General features: G+C 36.2%; 1 protein-coding gene across 1 annotated transcript; it reads right to left on the bottom strand.

The window, feature by feature from the left end:
• Positions 1-2,605: 2,605 nt before the first annotated feature.
• mogat2 (monoacylglycerol O-acyltransferase 2) lies at positions 2,606-13,569 on the bottom strand. The gene is made up of 6 exons (XM_077242355.1): positions 13,381-13,569; positions 12,762-12,940; positions 8,989-9,193; positions 8,204-8,378; positions 4,715-4,914; positions 2,606-4,450 (listed from the first exon to the last, which is right to left on the bottom strand). Exons 1-6 carry the CDS (start codon positions 13,472-13,474, stop codon positions 4,296-4,298), a joined length of 1,008 nt encoding a protein of 335 aa, XP_077098470.1. The 5' UTR covers positions 13,475-13,569; the 3' UTR covers positions 2,606-4,295.
• Between the last annotated feature and the right edge of the window lie 808 nt (positions 13,570-14,377).

The raw sequence follows: 14,377 nt of genomic DNA, 5'->3' as shown, positions 1-14,377 counted from the left end.
ATAGACATGCATCTCTTCAGTGGGCTTTAGCTACTGTTATTTAATGTGTTTTTTGATTGTTCTTCTCACAAAACACTGCAAAAAAAAAATGTCCAAGAAATTTCAGTCGACAAAAAAACTCCAGACAACATGAGCTGTGGAAAGTTATAAGTGATCTATAGGAGCTTTATACAGCTTTTGATACAGTCTATCCCTCACAGACTCGCTTTATACCTTTCATGGCGCTGCTCTGAATAAAGTCTATTCAATCTACCCCAAGACCCAAATATTTTATTATGAGTATTAATAATAATAATCTACTTTGTAAGTCATTACACAAACTTCAATAAGCCCCAAAAGAAACTAAAATATGAAAAAAATATGATATTTGTGAGAGATACTGTAGCAGCCTGCCAGACTGAATGTCCATTAGGGATATAGGGTGTTTCATAATTTTCCACTTTTCCTTTTTCACAACACCAAGGCCAGTGTTGCTACTGCCAGAGACCTTCATTGCCCTGTTCCTCTTGCAGACTTGGCCACCACTCAGATGGCAGAGAGAACCCTCACTTTTATTGCTATCTGATCTTCAACTGCTCAAACAAATTATCAACTGCTTTACATTTAAAAATGTGCTTTTTGGTGTAATTCATGCTATGGCTTGTATAATATTATACAGTAGCCTATATTATTATTTGCAAATCTTTCATGTTTTCAAAAGAATACCCGCTTAATAAGAATTGTGTTTAAATGATTATTATTCATTATTGACATTAATTAAGCTTGTGTTTTTAAAGTATTGAACTTTTGTTAAATAATATTTTGTCTGATATAGTTTCGAATAATATTTTACAATATTGAACTATGAGTTTGATACCAGATGTCACAGCAGGTAATGACCTTTTTTACTGAGTGCCAATAATCAACTTGGATGAGGAAATAAATTTAGTCTAGACTGCAAATTTGTACAGTTACAGTATCAATATCAAAGGTCCATTTGGCTGAGATAATTTAGCTGGTCTTTGAACCTTGGTCTATAATACAGTATTAAACAAATCCTAATTTGTTGGCATTAATTCATGTACTGATTTACAGATTACAGTAAATGCTTCTAAAGTAACATATATGTCTCATATTATAATCTGAAGGTCAAAGAGATATGGGGATAATGTTTTTGCACCATCTGTAATGTTTTTCTTCTTTCTTTTATGGTTTACTTCTTCATCAGCAGCATGTTTTTGTCCTTTGCAATAATGGTCATCCACACATGCATTAATATACAGGTGTCAAGTGCAGATAAGGTGTTATTGAAATGATAAGCATATAAGCCTCTGGTCTTCTTGTACTTTGCTCTTTTGTTCTAAAAAAATATCAGATTTTCATATCAAGATAGCACACATTCCACCTCAAGATTTTGATTAAGCTATTTTTAAAATAAGAATTTTTAAAATCTCATCACATCTACTCCAGTGCAATATAAAAAACATTCACCATTAAAAAAACTATTTTTTTCACCATGTATGGGAGACTCATGTTAGACTACCTTAAAATAACTCTAGGCCAAACCTGATGTTACACAACTGATTTTCTTGAACACCAAAATGAGGATCATAATAGGCTTAAAATACATGAATTCCACAGTGTCTCAAAAATACCACATGTTTGTTGACATTCACACCTCCACACACTGGCACACACACATGGAAGTATGTTTCCTGACCCATATCAAGATGCACACAAAGATTAATGCAAGGTACTGTCATTATCATGCAGATACTTAGGAAAGGCTTTCATTGAGAGCAACTGTCTCTGCTATTAGACCAGTGGACAGGTTACCTATGGAGCCTCTGTGATGACATTGTAATGTTAAAATTTAAAATAAAAAAAATTAAATTAGATGTGAGGAAATATTTACGTTATATGTAAAATTGTTATAATGGTTTTAGATTATTTCGCAATATACACACAAACACTAGTATATTAGTAAATTTATATATTATTATTACGCTAATATTTTGCTATTTTTGGCCATTTTTAGTGTATTTTGAATCAGGCTCGTCACTAGGCCAGATTTTAGGCCCCCTTTAAATTTCCATACAGCCTCCCTAAAAAATTACGATTAACTCTGTGGCTTCGACTCCTCCACCTATTTTAATCTGCGTTATTCAACATATTCTTAAATCCGTAGTAGCGCAGCACACGTGTCAAAAGCAGAGGACAACTTGTGTGCAATTATTGATAGATTGTTATGATATCTGGATCTGTGTAGTTCTTTGTCATAAATGAGGTTTACAATATGATGCGGGAGCAATTCAAGACGGTTTTGCATCCACTGTAAAATCTAGGCTTATCTAATTATTTATTTATTTTATGAAGTTCCTTTCATCTAAATGTTATGAGACTTTGTGCCTTGCTATATAGGTCAGAGCAATAAACTTGCTAACAATTTGTTATAATATTAATTTGATAATAAATCCAAAATCAAAACACGTGGAAAAAGGGAGTGGTCCTCTGCAGCCATCTACTGGTTATAGTTGAAATTTCATGTCATTCTCATGTTAAAAGTGTTTGTTTTCCACCAGATGACAGAAATCCTCCGCTAAAGCATAACAAATTTTCCTTGTTAAATGAGAAATCTATCTTCTTTATTTTTGGAACTAGGAATTTGGTAAAAACCAACAAAAAGCACACATACACTTAAAAAACTTTTTTCAATTTGTATTCTTGTATTTGACTCAGGAAAACCTTGTGAAAGCCTTCCCATAAAAACGTTGCCCCATGCTATTTGAATTTAAGCCGTTTGTACCTTCAGGCATCGTAAATAGCTCCTCAGGGTGTTATCAAAGGGCATGAGACGGGTTATTCAGTGCATGTCCAATTTGTCAATCTAGCTGCTAGTGCAAGAGCCGAAGTTTACAGGTTAGTGAAACACCCCCTTACCTCCCCTCTAAACCCACCATTCACAAATGAGACCTATTTTATTCTGTAAAACCAACTACAACCAACTGCAGAGTCATATCAGGGGTTTACTTTCGACCCAATGTTCTCATGCATTTCATATTTGCACTATATTTGAACCAATGACATAGCAACCGGCCAGTTTAATGACTTCAATGTCTTCCATACCTTCTTAACAGCCATTGTCCAATGCTGACCTTCAAATGTGATGTCTGTCTCTGGCACTGTTTCTTGTGCATGTAAATGTCTCTCTGTCCAAAGGCAATGTTCAAAGCCTGATTTAATCGGCATGGACATCTGGTCACCCTGTGGTCATTGCGTGTGTAGTCAACCTGTTTGTGAAGAAATGTTTTGGCATGACCAAGTCTTCTCTAAACCAGCATTGTGAAACAGGACAGACCGATGCGTGGTGCAAGCTTAGACCCAAATCATCCCGGAGGACACAAATAGCCTCATGGCACAGGGATGCATTTCTCTGTCTATGTCTCTGATGTCAAGACTTTCATATTTTACATAATCAGATGAATGAGTTCCATCGTAACTTTGTCTTACATGTTGAAATGGCCAGAGACATTTACACTGCAATCCTCCTGGGAGATGCAACCGTCGTTTGAGATTCAGTGGAGAAACTTTAGTGGCTCTGTGTCAGTAGTCATTTTAACAGACTCTGATGCACGTATATTCCATAAAAACCTATGACATGGAATGTTTGTAATATCTTCTAAATTAGCAAATGGCCTGCTGTTGTAATGAAATAGGAACCACAATCCTGCCAATCAAATTTGGAAGTCTATATATATGGAGTTGGCCCAGCACAATGACCACCATTTTTGAACATGGAGGAACGTCACAACCCTAAACAGCGGCAGCTATACAGCAATAATACATTTGTATTTATACAGTACATTTTGTAGAAATTTGTTACATATAAACTGAAACAGTTACATTTTTCAGACATGCAGTAGAGTTCGGATGATCCAGCAAACAGTTGTGATAACTGCACTTACAGTTTTAGAAAATGTTACAGTAAGACTGTTTCATCAAAAAATGTGCCAAAGCGAATGAGAAAAACTTAAACATGAAGCATGTCAATTTGAATTTACATGAGGAAAAAAAACATTTGTGCAGTGTTTAATAGCTGTAAATTACAAATTAAAGTACAGCCAATTGATTATAACTGTAATGTCGTCATTTATCAGGAAAATAGAATGCTGATATTCTTTTCAACAATTGGTATTATATAGCAAAAAACTATGTTTTAAATGCTGACAACACACCACTGAAACTAAACCACACATATATACTATCTTTCTGTATCTCTCTCTCACACACACACACACACACACACTCCGAATAGCTCACTGGAACAGCAAGTGAGTGTCTTCAGGTACTCCATAATTTCCTTTGTGTTCCTCGAACAGGCGGGTGAGTTCATCCATATAGCGCTGGTGAAACACATCCAGTTCTTCAGCTGTTGGTTTCTCATTTTTCTCTACTGGGATTGGCCTACCCACTTGGAGAAGACAATTCATACATTAGCTTCATAATTGATAGATAGATAGATAGATAGATAGATAGATAGATAGATAGATAGATAGATAGATAGATAGATAGATAGATAGATAGAATGACAAATAAATGGCTAACAAATGTGGGAGATCATTGCATCTGTTTAGGGTAGGCTACAAAAAGATATTAGCACAGAATATGGATGTGATTTGCACCTAACTCTTGACCTGATATTGATCATATTTGACTAATATTTGATTGCACTTACCAACAGTGTTGATGGGCTTTCTGTAGGGTAATAGGCCGAAGCTGTACTGGAAAACCCCTCGTGCATGGAAGAGGGGTAGAGAAATGCCCATGATGCTTTGCAGACGCTCTTGAATATATCGCAGCCAGGTGCCACGAGGGTTCGGCACCTGGTCAAATAGCTCGTTCTCTCCAAACGAATACATAGGAACCAAATCTGCCCTGGAGGAGATATTAGATCAAATATAGATTTTATACTAAGTTACATTTTTGTGTGAAATAAGAGATGATGTATGCAATCATTATCACAAAAAATGGAAATTGAGTTTAAAGGTCCCATATTGTACAACTTTCTGAAGTTTTATTTTAGGTTTTGATTTCCTTAAGAATATATATTTGCGGTATAAGTACCAAAAAGGGTCTCAATATATTTTTACAGCTCCTTTCTCAGGAGCTCTGCCAAGAATAGGTCGATTTTGCCCTGTCTACTTAATATTCATGAGCCTATCTTCCTATTTACAGTCATTACGTTCCTGTGTATATTGCGTGGATGACGGGTGGTTGGGCAGATATTGTGTTTTGCGGTAGGTGGTATGCCATACGGAACCGTTGCCACTGAAACTGCATATTAACGCACCAGTGGGGCTCGACAGCCTTAGTCAAACGGGTTGGCGCGTATGGTTGGGTTGCGGTGAGATTGTGGTTAGGTCTCAGCAGCAACTGTTGGTTTATTTGTATAGGTTGTATAGTATTTACAGTCATTACGTTCCTGTGTATATTGCGTGGATGACGGGTGGTTGGGCAGATATTGTGTTTTGCGGTAGGTGGTATGCCATACGGAACCGTTGCCACTGAAACTGCATATTAACGCACCAGTGGGGCTCGACAGCCTTAGTCAAACGGGTTGGCGCGTATGGTTGGGTTGCGGAGAGATTGTGAGATTGTGGTTAGGTCTCAGCAGCAAGAGGGAAGTAGAGGTCAGTAAGCTGGGCTGAGTTGAGTGGGGGACGGAGGGGGTGACTCTGGGACGCCAGAGTCACTGTCGAGCCCTCTTGAGGTGTCGTGGGCTAGTCGACGAAACACTGAGGACGGAAGGTGCCCACTTGAAGACCCTAGAGATGTTCCCTACTCCGCTCAATCCAGAGGGTTGTTATGGGGGGAGCGCACTGTGGTTGCAGCCGTTGTGTGTGCTGACGCGCAATACACTGTATTAACACCAGACAGAAAATTCACGTCACCAGATGGAAAGAATGGATGGAGAAGCATAGGTTACGGTAAAGCTACGTCTTAGTTGGTGATTATCTTGGCGAAAGCCGAGTACAAATCAGCATGAAGTTTTAACATCTACTCTCGTGTAATGGAAATCCTGATTGGCCTGTTGTTTTCTAAGTGACCCACCATTGGTGGGGGTGGTGACTGAAGGCGGGGACTGAGTAGTTCTGACAACACAACACATATATACGGAAGTCACAACAGCTCGTGAAAAGGCACAGCTACTTTATGCATGTATGCATTTGTCTGTGGATCTACTGTTTTGAAACTTATATGGTAGTTCCATAGCCCCTAGACCTCTGTTATCATGAAAAAAGCCAGGAAATTTCAGTTTTGACAATATGGGACCTTTAACCCATGAGAACCCGGACCAATTTCAACTTATAGGAAAATTATGGGGCATATAAAACAGACTAAATGGACCACTTAAAACATGTTTCTGCCATTGTTTTTTTAAATACAACCACTCCTTGTCAAAGATCTGTAATGTTACATATATGTCACATTGGGCGTTTATGATACATTTTTAATGTTACATATATGTCACATTGGGCTTTTATTTCTCATTTGAAAAAAAAAACTATCAGTTCTTGCTAAATAACAGTTTTTTCTGTTTATTTTCTTTTCCACAACATTTTCAAAATTATAACTTTTCTGGGAAGATAACTTTAAAAAAAAAAATTTTCAGAAGTAATAGTTTTTTGCATTTTTTTGCTTTGCCACATATTTTTGTCGCAGACCATAACCGTGACGTTTTCAGATATACGGTTTAACCAGAAATGAATTTTTTGATTATTTTTTCACAACTCGAAAATGTGCAAACTGAATAAAAATAAATATGGTGTTTTATACCATATGTTGCATACCTGTTTTAGTTACAGGTATGCAAAATATTTTCAAAATACATTTCATTAAAAGGTAAACCCTAAACCAACTTTTTTTATTTAATGATCTGTAAGACTGGGGCTTTATTATTGCTGTTCATTGATTCAAGTAATTTTTTGGACATTTGGGTATAAAATGTTTTAATTCTACAATATATGGTGTAAAAATGTCTGAATGCTGCCCTCCTCATGTTGAACGGTGGCTACTGCAGTTGAATTTTCCTATTGGAAGTTGTGGTGCCCTGTGATGTAAGCAGCCACCAGTTAACCACACCCTTGCCTATAGAGAGACGTCTCTGGTGCACGCCCCCCTCCGCTGGGCTCTGCCCACTTTTCCAGCATTTTTCAAATATTGCCAGTGGGTGGAGTCAGGCTCTGACCAGGTGTTTAGTTACCCTTTAACAATGTTATTAATTTGACATTTTTTTGTTTACATATGTTAAAATATGCTTTGAATTGAGCAGTAGAATATACTGTATATAACACTAAAATAATTGAATCAGCTAAATTATTTGAGCAGCTCATTACGATTTTTCTTAATGTGACACATACATCACATCAAAATTACACCTACTGTTTTAAGGTTAACAGCCCGATGTGACACATATGTCACCACAACATTTTCAAAACTTTTTTATATCAATTTGTACAAGACATGTTTTAAAATCAGGTCAAGTGTAATCTAGGGTATGTTATTAAAACATTAGAATTGTTGCATGGGTTGAAACATACCTTTAATAACAAAAACAAGTGTTTTTAAAAATTGCTGACACTGCAACATGTGCACACCAGACAGGCCTCCATTTTGGAAATGTTACCATGGCAACAAAAATGCACACATTGTCACATGACTGAACCTGGGTGTTCCTTAAATGTCCCTTAGGGACTTCCTGGGTTGAAAGTGAAGTATAACGCTTTAAAAAAAAACTTTCCAGATAATCACCAGTTTTTGTGACACCCACGTTACAGCGTGTTCTTAAGAATGTTAAATATTTAAAAAGATCTGACAGCGGAATTCTGCGATTGACCAACCAAAATCAGGTATTCCAAAGAGAAGTGTAAAATAGTTATAAATATAGGTATAAATTATAATTGTTCTTTACTCTGCTTAATCACAACTGTTAATATACCATTAACTTTTGTGCCATGTAGCCTACAATTTCTTAATCAAACTCTTTACCGTGGGTCACAGACTCTTTAATAAATTCAACGATAGTACTTGCAACTGCAAGTTGCACAAGTTTGTATTTAAGAAACGACCAACTGTTGCTCAAGAGAACTATCTGGCGATGAATAACTGGCACAAATACAACAATAGGCTGCGATAGCCTCTAATGCTATTAACTGCTGCTTACCCATGCTCTATCGCAAGTTTAATGAAGCCCTTCTTATTGGCTAGGTGAACAATGTGTTCTGAAGGGTGGGCATCCAACGCCTCAGGAGCACCGCCAACTGCAATGACCACAGCGTTCCCACCGTCCTTCCGCCGGAGCAGATAGCTGGCACTCTCCTTGTCCGATGGAACCAGGCCTAGAATACACACACACATAAAAGTTACAACAGCTGGTTCAAATACAGTTTAAAATAAAATAAAATAAAATAAAATAAATATTAATAAATAAATAATTAAATTAAATAAAAAATAATAATAATAAATAAATAAATAAATAAAATAATGCTGTTTATACACATTTTCCCATGCAACATGAATAAGATGCACTTTACATCTTACAGATTCACTCTTAGAAGAAAAGGTTCTACATATAAGCTTAAATGGTTCTGTCAGGCACTAGAACCTTTTAGAGGATCCCATCATGATATAATTTTATAGATTCAGTTTTAATTATTTTAGTTTTCATTGTTATGATTTTGATTAAATTTTATGAATTAAACAGCTCGTAAACAAACTTTACTATTAGAAGAAAAAACAGAAATAACCCATTAAACAAAAGTACAATGTAATACAATAGTTCCTCCTTATTTAGAACCTTTTTGGCAATAAAGGGTTCTTTTAAATTGAGTCAAGAATCATTTTTTCTATGAGTGTGGTTCCTATGATAAAGTTTGTTTATCTTAATAAATATACATATTTACAGTATTCTATCCAGTATTCTGTGATCATGGAAACTAGGCTACTGACCAGCAGACATGATGTAGTCTCTGAAGAAGGGGGCTCTGAACCAGAGAGGCAGCATAAGAAGGTTGCTCTTCAGTCCAGGGAAGAGTTTTCTGAAACCTGTTGCCTCTGTGCAGAAATTTGTAAATGCACCAGCCACAAGTATACCATGTGGATGGAAACCCAGTACATAGTTCTTCCTAGGGTCCAGATCAGCTGTCTTCACCAGCTAATAAAGAGATAAAGAAGTAAAGTCATTCAAACTTAAGGATTTGGAAGAATATGAATACAGTTCATAATGTTTCATTCATTTCTTAAAAGAGCAGCTGTTAAAGGTCAGTGATCATGTGCTGATCATGTGCAGTGCAGTCCTGCATTTAGCTCTATAATGACCTTTCACACTGATCTAGGATCTGCTAATACCTTACCAATGACCAAACTGCAAGGTACAGTATACAATTCTAAAAGTAACAACACAGAAAATTAATAATCAGGAAGAGTGAATTGGTTTGTGTTTGAGGTGGGTTATTCGGATTGACATGAACAAAATCAGGAAGTTCTAAGAACCAGAACCCCAAGAAAAAACAATTTTGCTCTCTAAGAAAAAGTGGAAGTGAGTGAAACACTTTTTCATAGACTTTCAGTGATCAACATCCATTCCACTCTTAACATCCACCAAAAGCAAGAGCTGCAACTGCGAGAATGGTGGTGCATTCATGTAAGTTCATGAATATGAAAAATATAAGTTCATTATCACAGCGGTAGCTACTTGATTGTTTGTTGTACTTTACTATTTTTTTGTCTCAATATTTCATGTTCAAATATTTATTTATTTGTCAATTACACTGAAAAAAATGTTTTTTTTTTATTTTTAGTTGTAAATAAAACTTAATTATCCAACTATTATTAAAATAATAACATAATTATCAGAGTATACGTTTTACAAGAAAAATATGTCAAAAATCAATGTGCTACTTGTCATTTCTTTGTAATTTTTTGTAAAATTTACTAGCAATTTCTGAGTGAAAATAGTTTCCTAACCTTTTTCAAGTAAATCCTACACCATTTTTTCCTTCTTCAGTGTAATAAGCAGGATAATGTACAGCCAGCTGGTCATTATTGGCAAAATAATAATTATAGGTAAATGAATGGCTATTTGTCACTGGATCTGCCACTTTGTTTAGTGATCAACATGAATGCCAATGGTCTGTCTACTGTAGATGGGTTAATTATTAAGGAAATACTGTTCCACTAACTACTGTTTACTAAGACTGGCGATGTTCTCCATCACACAGGCAATTTTTTATGTGTTTTTCTGACTGCTAACCATGTACATTTCTTCTGCTACCAGAAACTAACCAGATGAAAGCTGTAAGGTTTTAGAGGTCCCATTGCACAACATCTTATTAGGTTAGAAGTGTTTGATTGATGAACGATTGATGTCTCTAAATCCTGGTTTGATAATCCCAAGCAAGTAACCTAGTTTCTCCATTGGGCAGGGATGATAAAAGTTGGTCCTTGAGTTGAGGTCCTAGCTTCAAACCTTGATAAAAAAATAAAAAATAAAAACTCCCCAGCATGTAGCATTAGAAATCCTGAGGATATTGATTATCTTGTTCAGGTGTGTTTGATTAGGGTTGGAGTTAAACTCAGGCCAGCGGCTCTCTAGGACCAACGCTGGCATCCTGCCATAGGGTGTTGCTTGAGAAAACAGACCAAATCTATTCCTATCACACCATTATTAAGACACCAAAATGAAACAACGCTGCACTTGTGGAGGTAGGTTCTTGATAACTCAGACACCATTTTCTTTAAGGTAACAAAATTCCCACCATGCCACCTCACGTAAGAAAAAGTCTGCTTATTCCGAGATCCCTGAACTCTGCTTTCAAGTCAAGAGGTTGAATGAGGAAATAAGGGAAAATTTGTACCGGTGGTTGAAGCAAGGTTTCATCTTAATCAATTATTCACTCCGAATACAAATGCTCTGTTTAGCAGCAAGGGCTCTTTAATACTAATGACGCATTTAGTCATATGTTGTGTCTCCTTTTGAATCCTGGGATAAACCCAGATTGAATGGTGAATTGACAAAAAGTCAAATTTCTTAGAAAAAACGCAATTGTAAGTAAATGGCTGGGCTCTTATGATTTATACAACGAATGAAACAATAACTTACTTAAATGAAAAGGGAAATGGGTAGAATTTTAAGGAAAATCTAAATAGTTTCAATCACATTCACTCATTAACCTTTGAAGTTACATTGTTTTGATGGGTATAAATGGGTATTTTTGTGTCCTATCAAGATCATGGCCATGACACTTTTATTGAATGGGGTTTAAAGCCCCTCACATTGTTTACAGTTACTCATTTACTCTGAACACATGGTGTCTTGCGAGGCCAATGCCTTCTCTGTTGTTCAAAAGGTAAAAGAGTGTCACTATGGACAGATACATAGATAAGAGACATTGGTGTATGAAGGGTTTAATTACCAGAGTGATAACATTTCTCTGACACACTAATCAATTCAGTGCTGTTTTGGTGTACCTGATACACTCACTGTTGAGAAAAACAAAGGTCTTTTTAGTATAATGACGAGAGTACACAGTATAGCGAGATTGGCACTAAAATAGCACTCATCAGTTTAGTTTTAAACTTTGTTCCGAAAATTTTGCAAGTTATTTTTATAGAGAAAATCCGCAGTACTGTACATTTTCTCTACATAACCTCAAACGCATAATGCATTATGATCAGTTTAATGTATCCTAGCTGAATAAAAGTATAAATGTCTTTAAAACAATACAATATATAAAGTTCAGGTCAGTAAGTAGTAAGTCAGTAAGTATGTGTATATGTACACACACACACACACACACATTTTAAAAGCGCACATTATTTGAGTACTTACAAATTACCATTGGCTTACAGAACATTACGTTTCATTGTAATCCTAAAAGCTAAAAGCATGGTGTGTTAACATGGTGCACACACACACACACACACACACACACACACACACACACACACACACACACACACACACAAACACTTTTTAAGATAGGCCTATTTAAGATGTGTTCCTTTAAATGACATATTTTAGACAACACGATGATTTTTATATTAAGCTAATCAAGACACTATGGCCTGGTTTCACAGACAGAGCTTAGATTAAGCCAGTATGTGGTCTTAGTTCAATTAGGACATTTAAGTAGCTTTTTTTAAATGGGCCTTAGAAAAAACACATTACTGGTGTGCATCTTGAGACAAAACAATGGCACTGACATATTTAAAGATATATCAGAACAAGCTGTACAACAGCTCAAATAATGCAATTTAGTCTGGAACTAGGCATACTTAACATTCTATAGAAAAGCATGGAGGCTGCTTTTTTCAGACAATGAATAGACACTAGATGGCAGTACTAGATTGATATCTCAGTCTGTGGGCCTGCAAATCACCAATTATCTGTACATTTAAATGGTTTGGCCTTGTTTTTCTCCCTAAAGCAATAACAATGTGTCGGTTTCATTTGGTCGAAGCACTATTGTACTGATGTTCATTTATGCATATGATAGACTGCAAAAAGATTGACAGCAAAGAAGGCATATAATGCCATTCTGTAAACTATGCAAATAGGCTACAGTTTAAACCCTAAATCTCAGAATCGACTGGTCAGGTTAATAGCTCATATGACATGGTTCATGAAAGTGACTAAATCTGTTCCTGATCCTATTTAAAAGGTCAAAACAAACAGGGGATATATTTTTGCTATGCATGCTTCAGTAAGTCCGCCAACTCACCTTTACGGGGAAATAGTCTCTCATGTGCTCCCACACGGGCATTCGGCACAGAAAGGGCACCTTTCTTCCTCCTTTTGAAGGCGTGTCCCAATCGATGAACCACCAGGTGGCATAGAGCACACTGATGAGCCAGAAACGAGTGAAGAGCAGGAAGAGGAACAGTACAATACAGCAGGGGGCTGCAAAAATTACACACAAAATAAACACACAGGATGCACAAATACACAGGCATCAGCACAAATACATTTACAATCGGGATCTTTCCACCTGAAGACTTTGACCTGGAGGTTTTGAAATATGTTGGTGCTTTGATCAAGGCCTGCAAAATCACAGACAGCACTCATAACCAAAATACAATTGCTAAAAACACATTTTCCCCGCTGTTTCCAAACATAGTAATGTGTAAAGAGGCTTTTGTATGAAGTTATGTTCCTGCTATATCCGCTTTTATTCCTTTTAAAGCATGAGAGCCTTTGGACAAATCACAAATCAGCATGAAACTGCACAATTGTGTGTCCGAATACATAATACAGACTGTGATTAGATCTCATTCAATGTCAACACTTGATGGCTTTGAAAAAACACAAAAAATAAAAGTAATGAAAGCATGTGCACTTACCGAGGGCCAGGAAAGAGAAGACCCATTGCAATACAACAGCAGTTTGGATCCTCCTAACCAAAGGCACATCAGCCGGAGCAAAATGAATCTTCATGTCTAAAACAGAGACGACAAGAGCCGGTGAGAGGCCGAGAGATCAGTACAGCTAGGATTTCCACTCTGAGGTCAAAGTCTGACACCATGTCTTGGTTTGCTCCCCTCCTTCTTTCATCTACCACCTTATCTGATCATTCATGGCAAGTGATAGGATTATCGCCCAAGAACACCTTGATATTACACCAATGAGACTTTTGACCCCAGAGGCAAAGAGCTGTGCAAAAAGGATATTTTGAGTAAGTCATTGAGTCCCGTCATGTTCATGATGTAATTTTATATTAAGTAATAATCTTTATTCAAATAATCTGCATTCAAATACTTATGGAATGCTATAAAACCTTTACTCACGTATTGATTACTCACCTATTGTTTAGTCAAGTCAAGTCAAGTCATCCTCATTTATATAGCGCTTTTAACAATGTAGATTGTTTCAAAGCAGCTTTACAGAGATAAACATATTATTTTAGCATGAGCGTTTAGCATGAGTCAAGCAATATTCAAGCAAAGATGCATTACAATTATAGAAAAGACATGTAATGTTACAAAAGATTTCTATTTCAAATAAATGTAAAAAAAAATCTTAAAAATTAATTAAGCAGCACAACCGATTTCAACTGATAATAATAAGAAATGTTGAGCAATTAGAATGATCTCTGAAGGATCATGCAGTGACACTGAACAATGATGCTGAAAATTCAGCTTTGCCATGCAGGAATAAACTAAATGAGAAAACAGTTATTTTAAATTGTAATAAAATTTACAGTGATACCTTTTTTTATTGTTAGGCTATATTTGCTCAAATAAATGCAGCCTGGTTGAGCATAAAGGACTTCTTTCAAAAACATTTTAAAATGGTTAATTCTGTATCTGCATAATATCATTATAATGATTATCTGCATCA

Source organism: Siphateles boraxobius, unplaced genomic scaffold (assembly GCF_051911475.1).
Source record: "Siphateles boraxobius isolate OS27281-9 unplaced genomic scaffold, OSU_SipBor_1 25, whole genome shotgun sequence".
Taxonomy (NCBI): Eukaryota; Metazoa; Chordata; class Actinopteri; order Cypriniformes; family Leuciscidae; genus Siphateles; species Siphateles boraxobius.
Note: the sequence above shows the minus strand (reverse complement) of the source record. Positions and strands in the feature narration are given on the sequence as shown.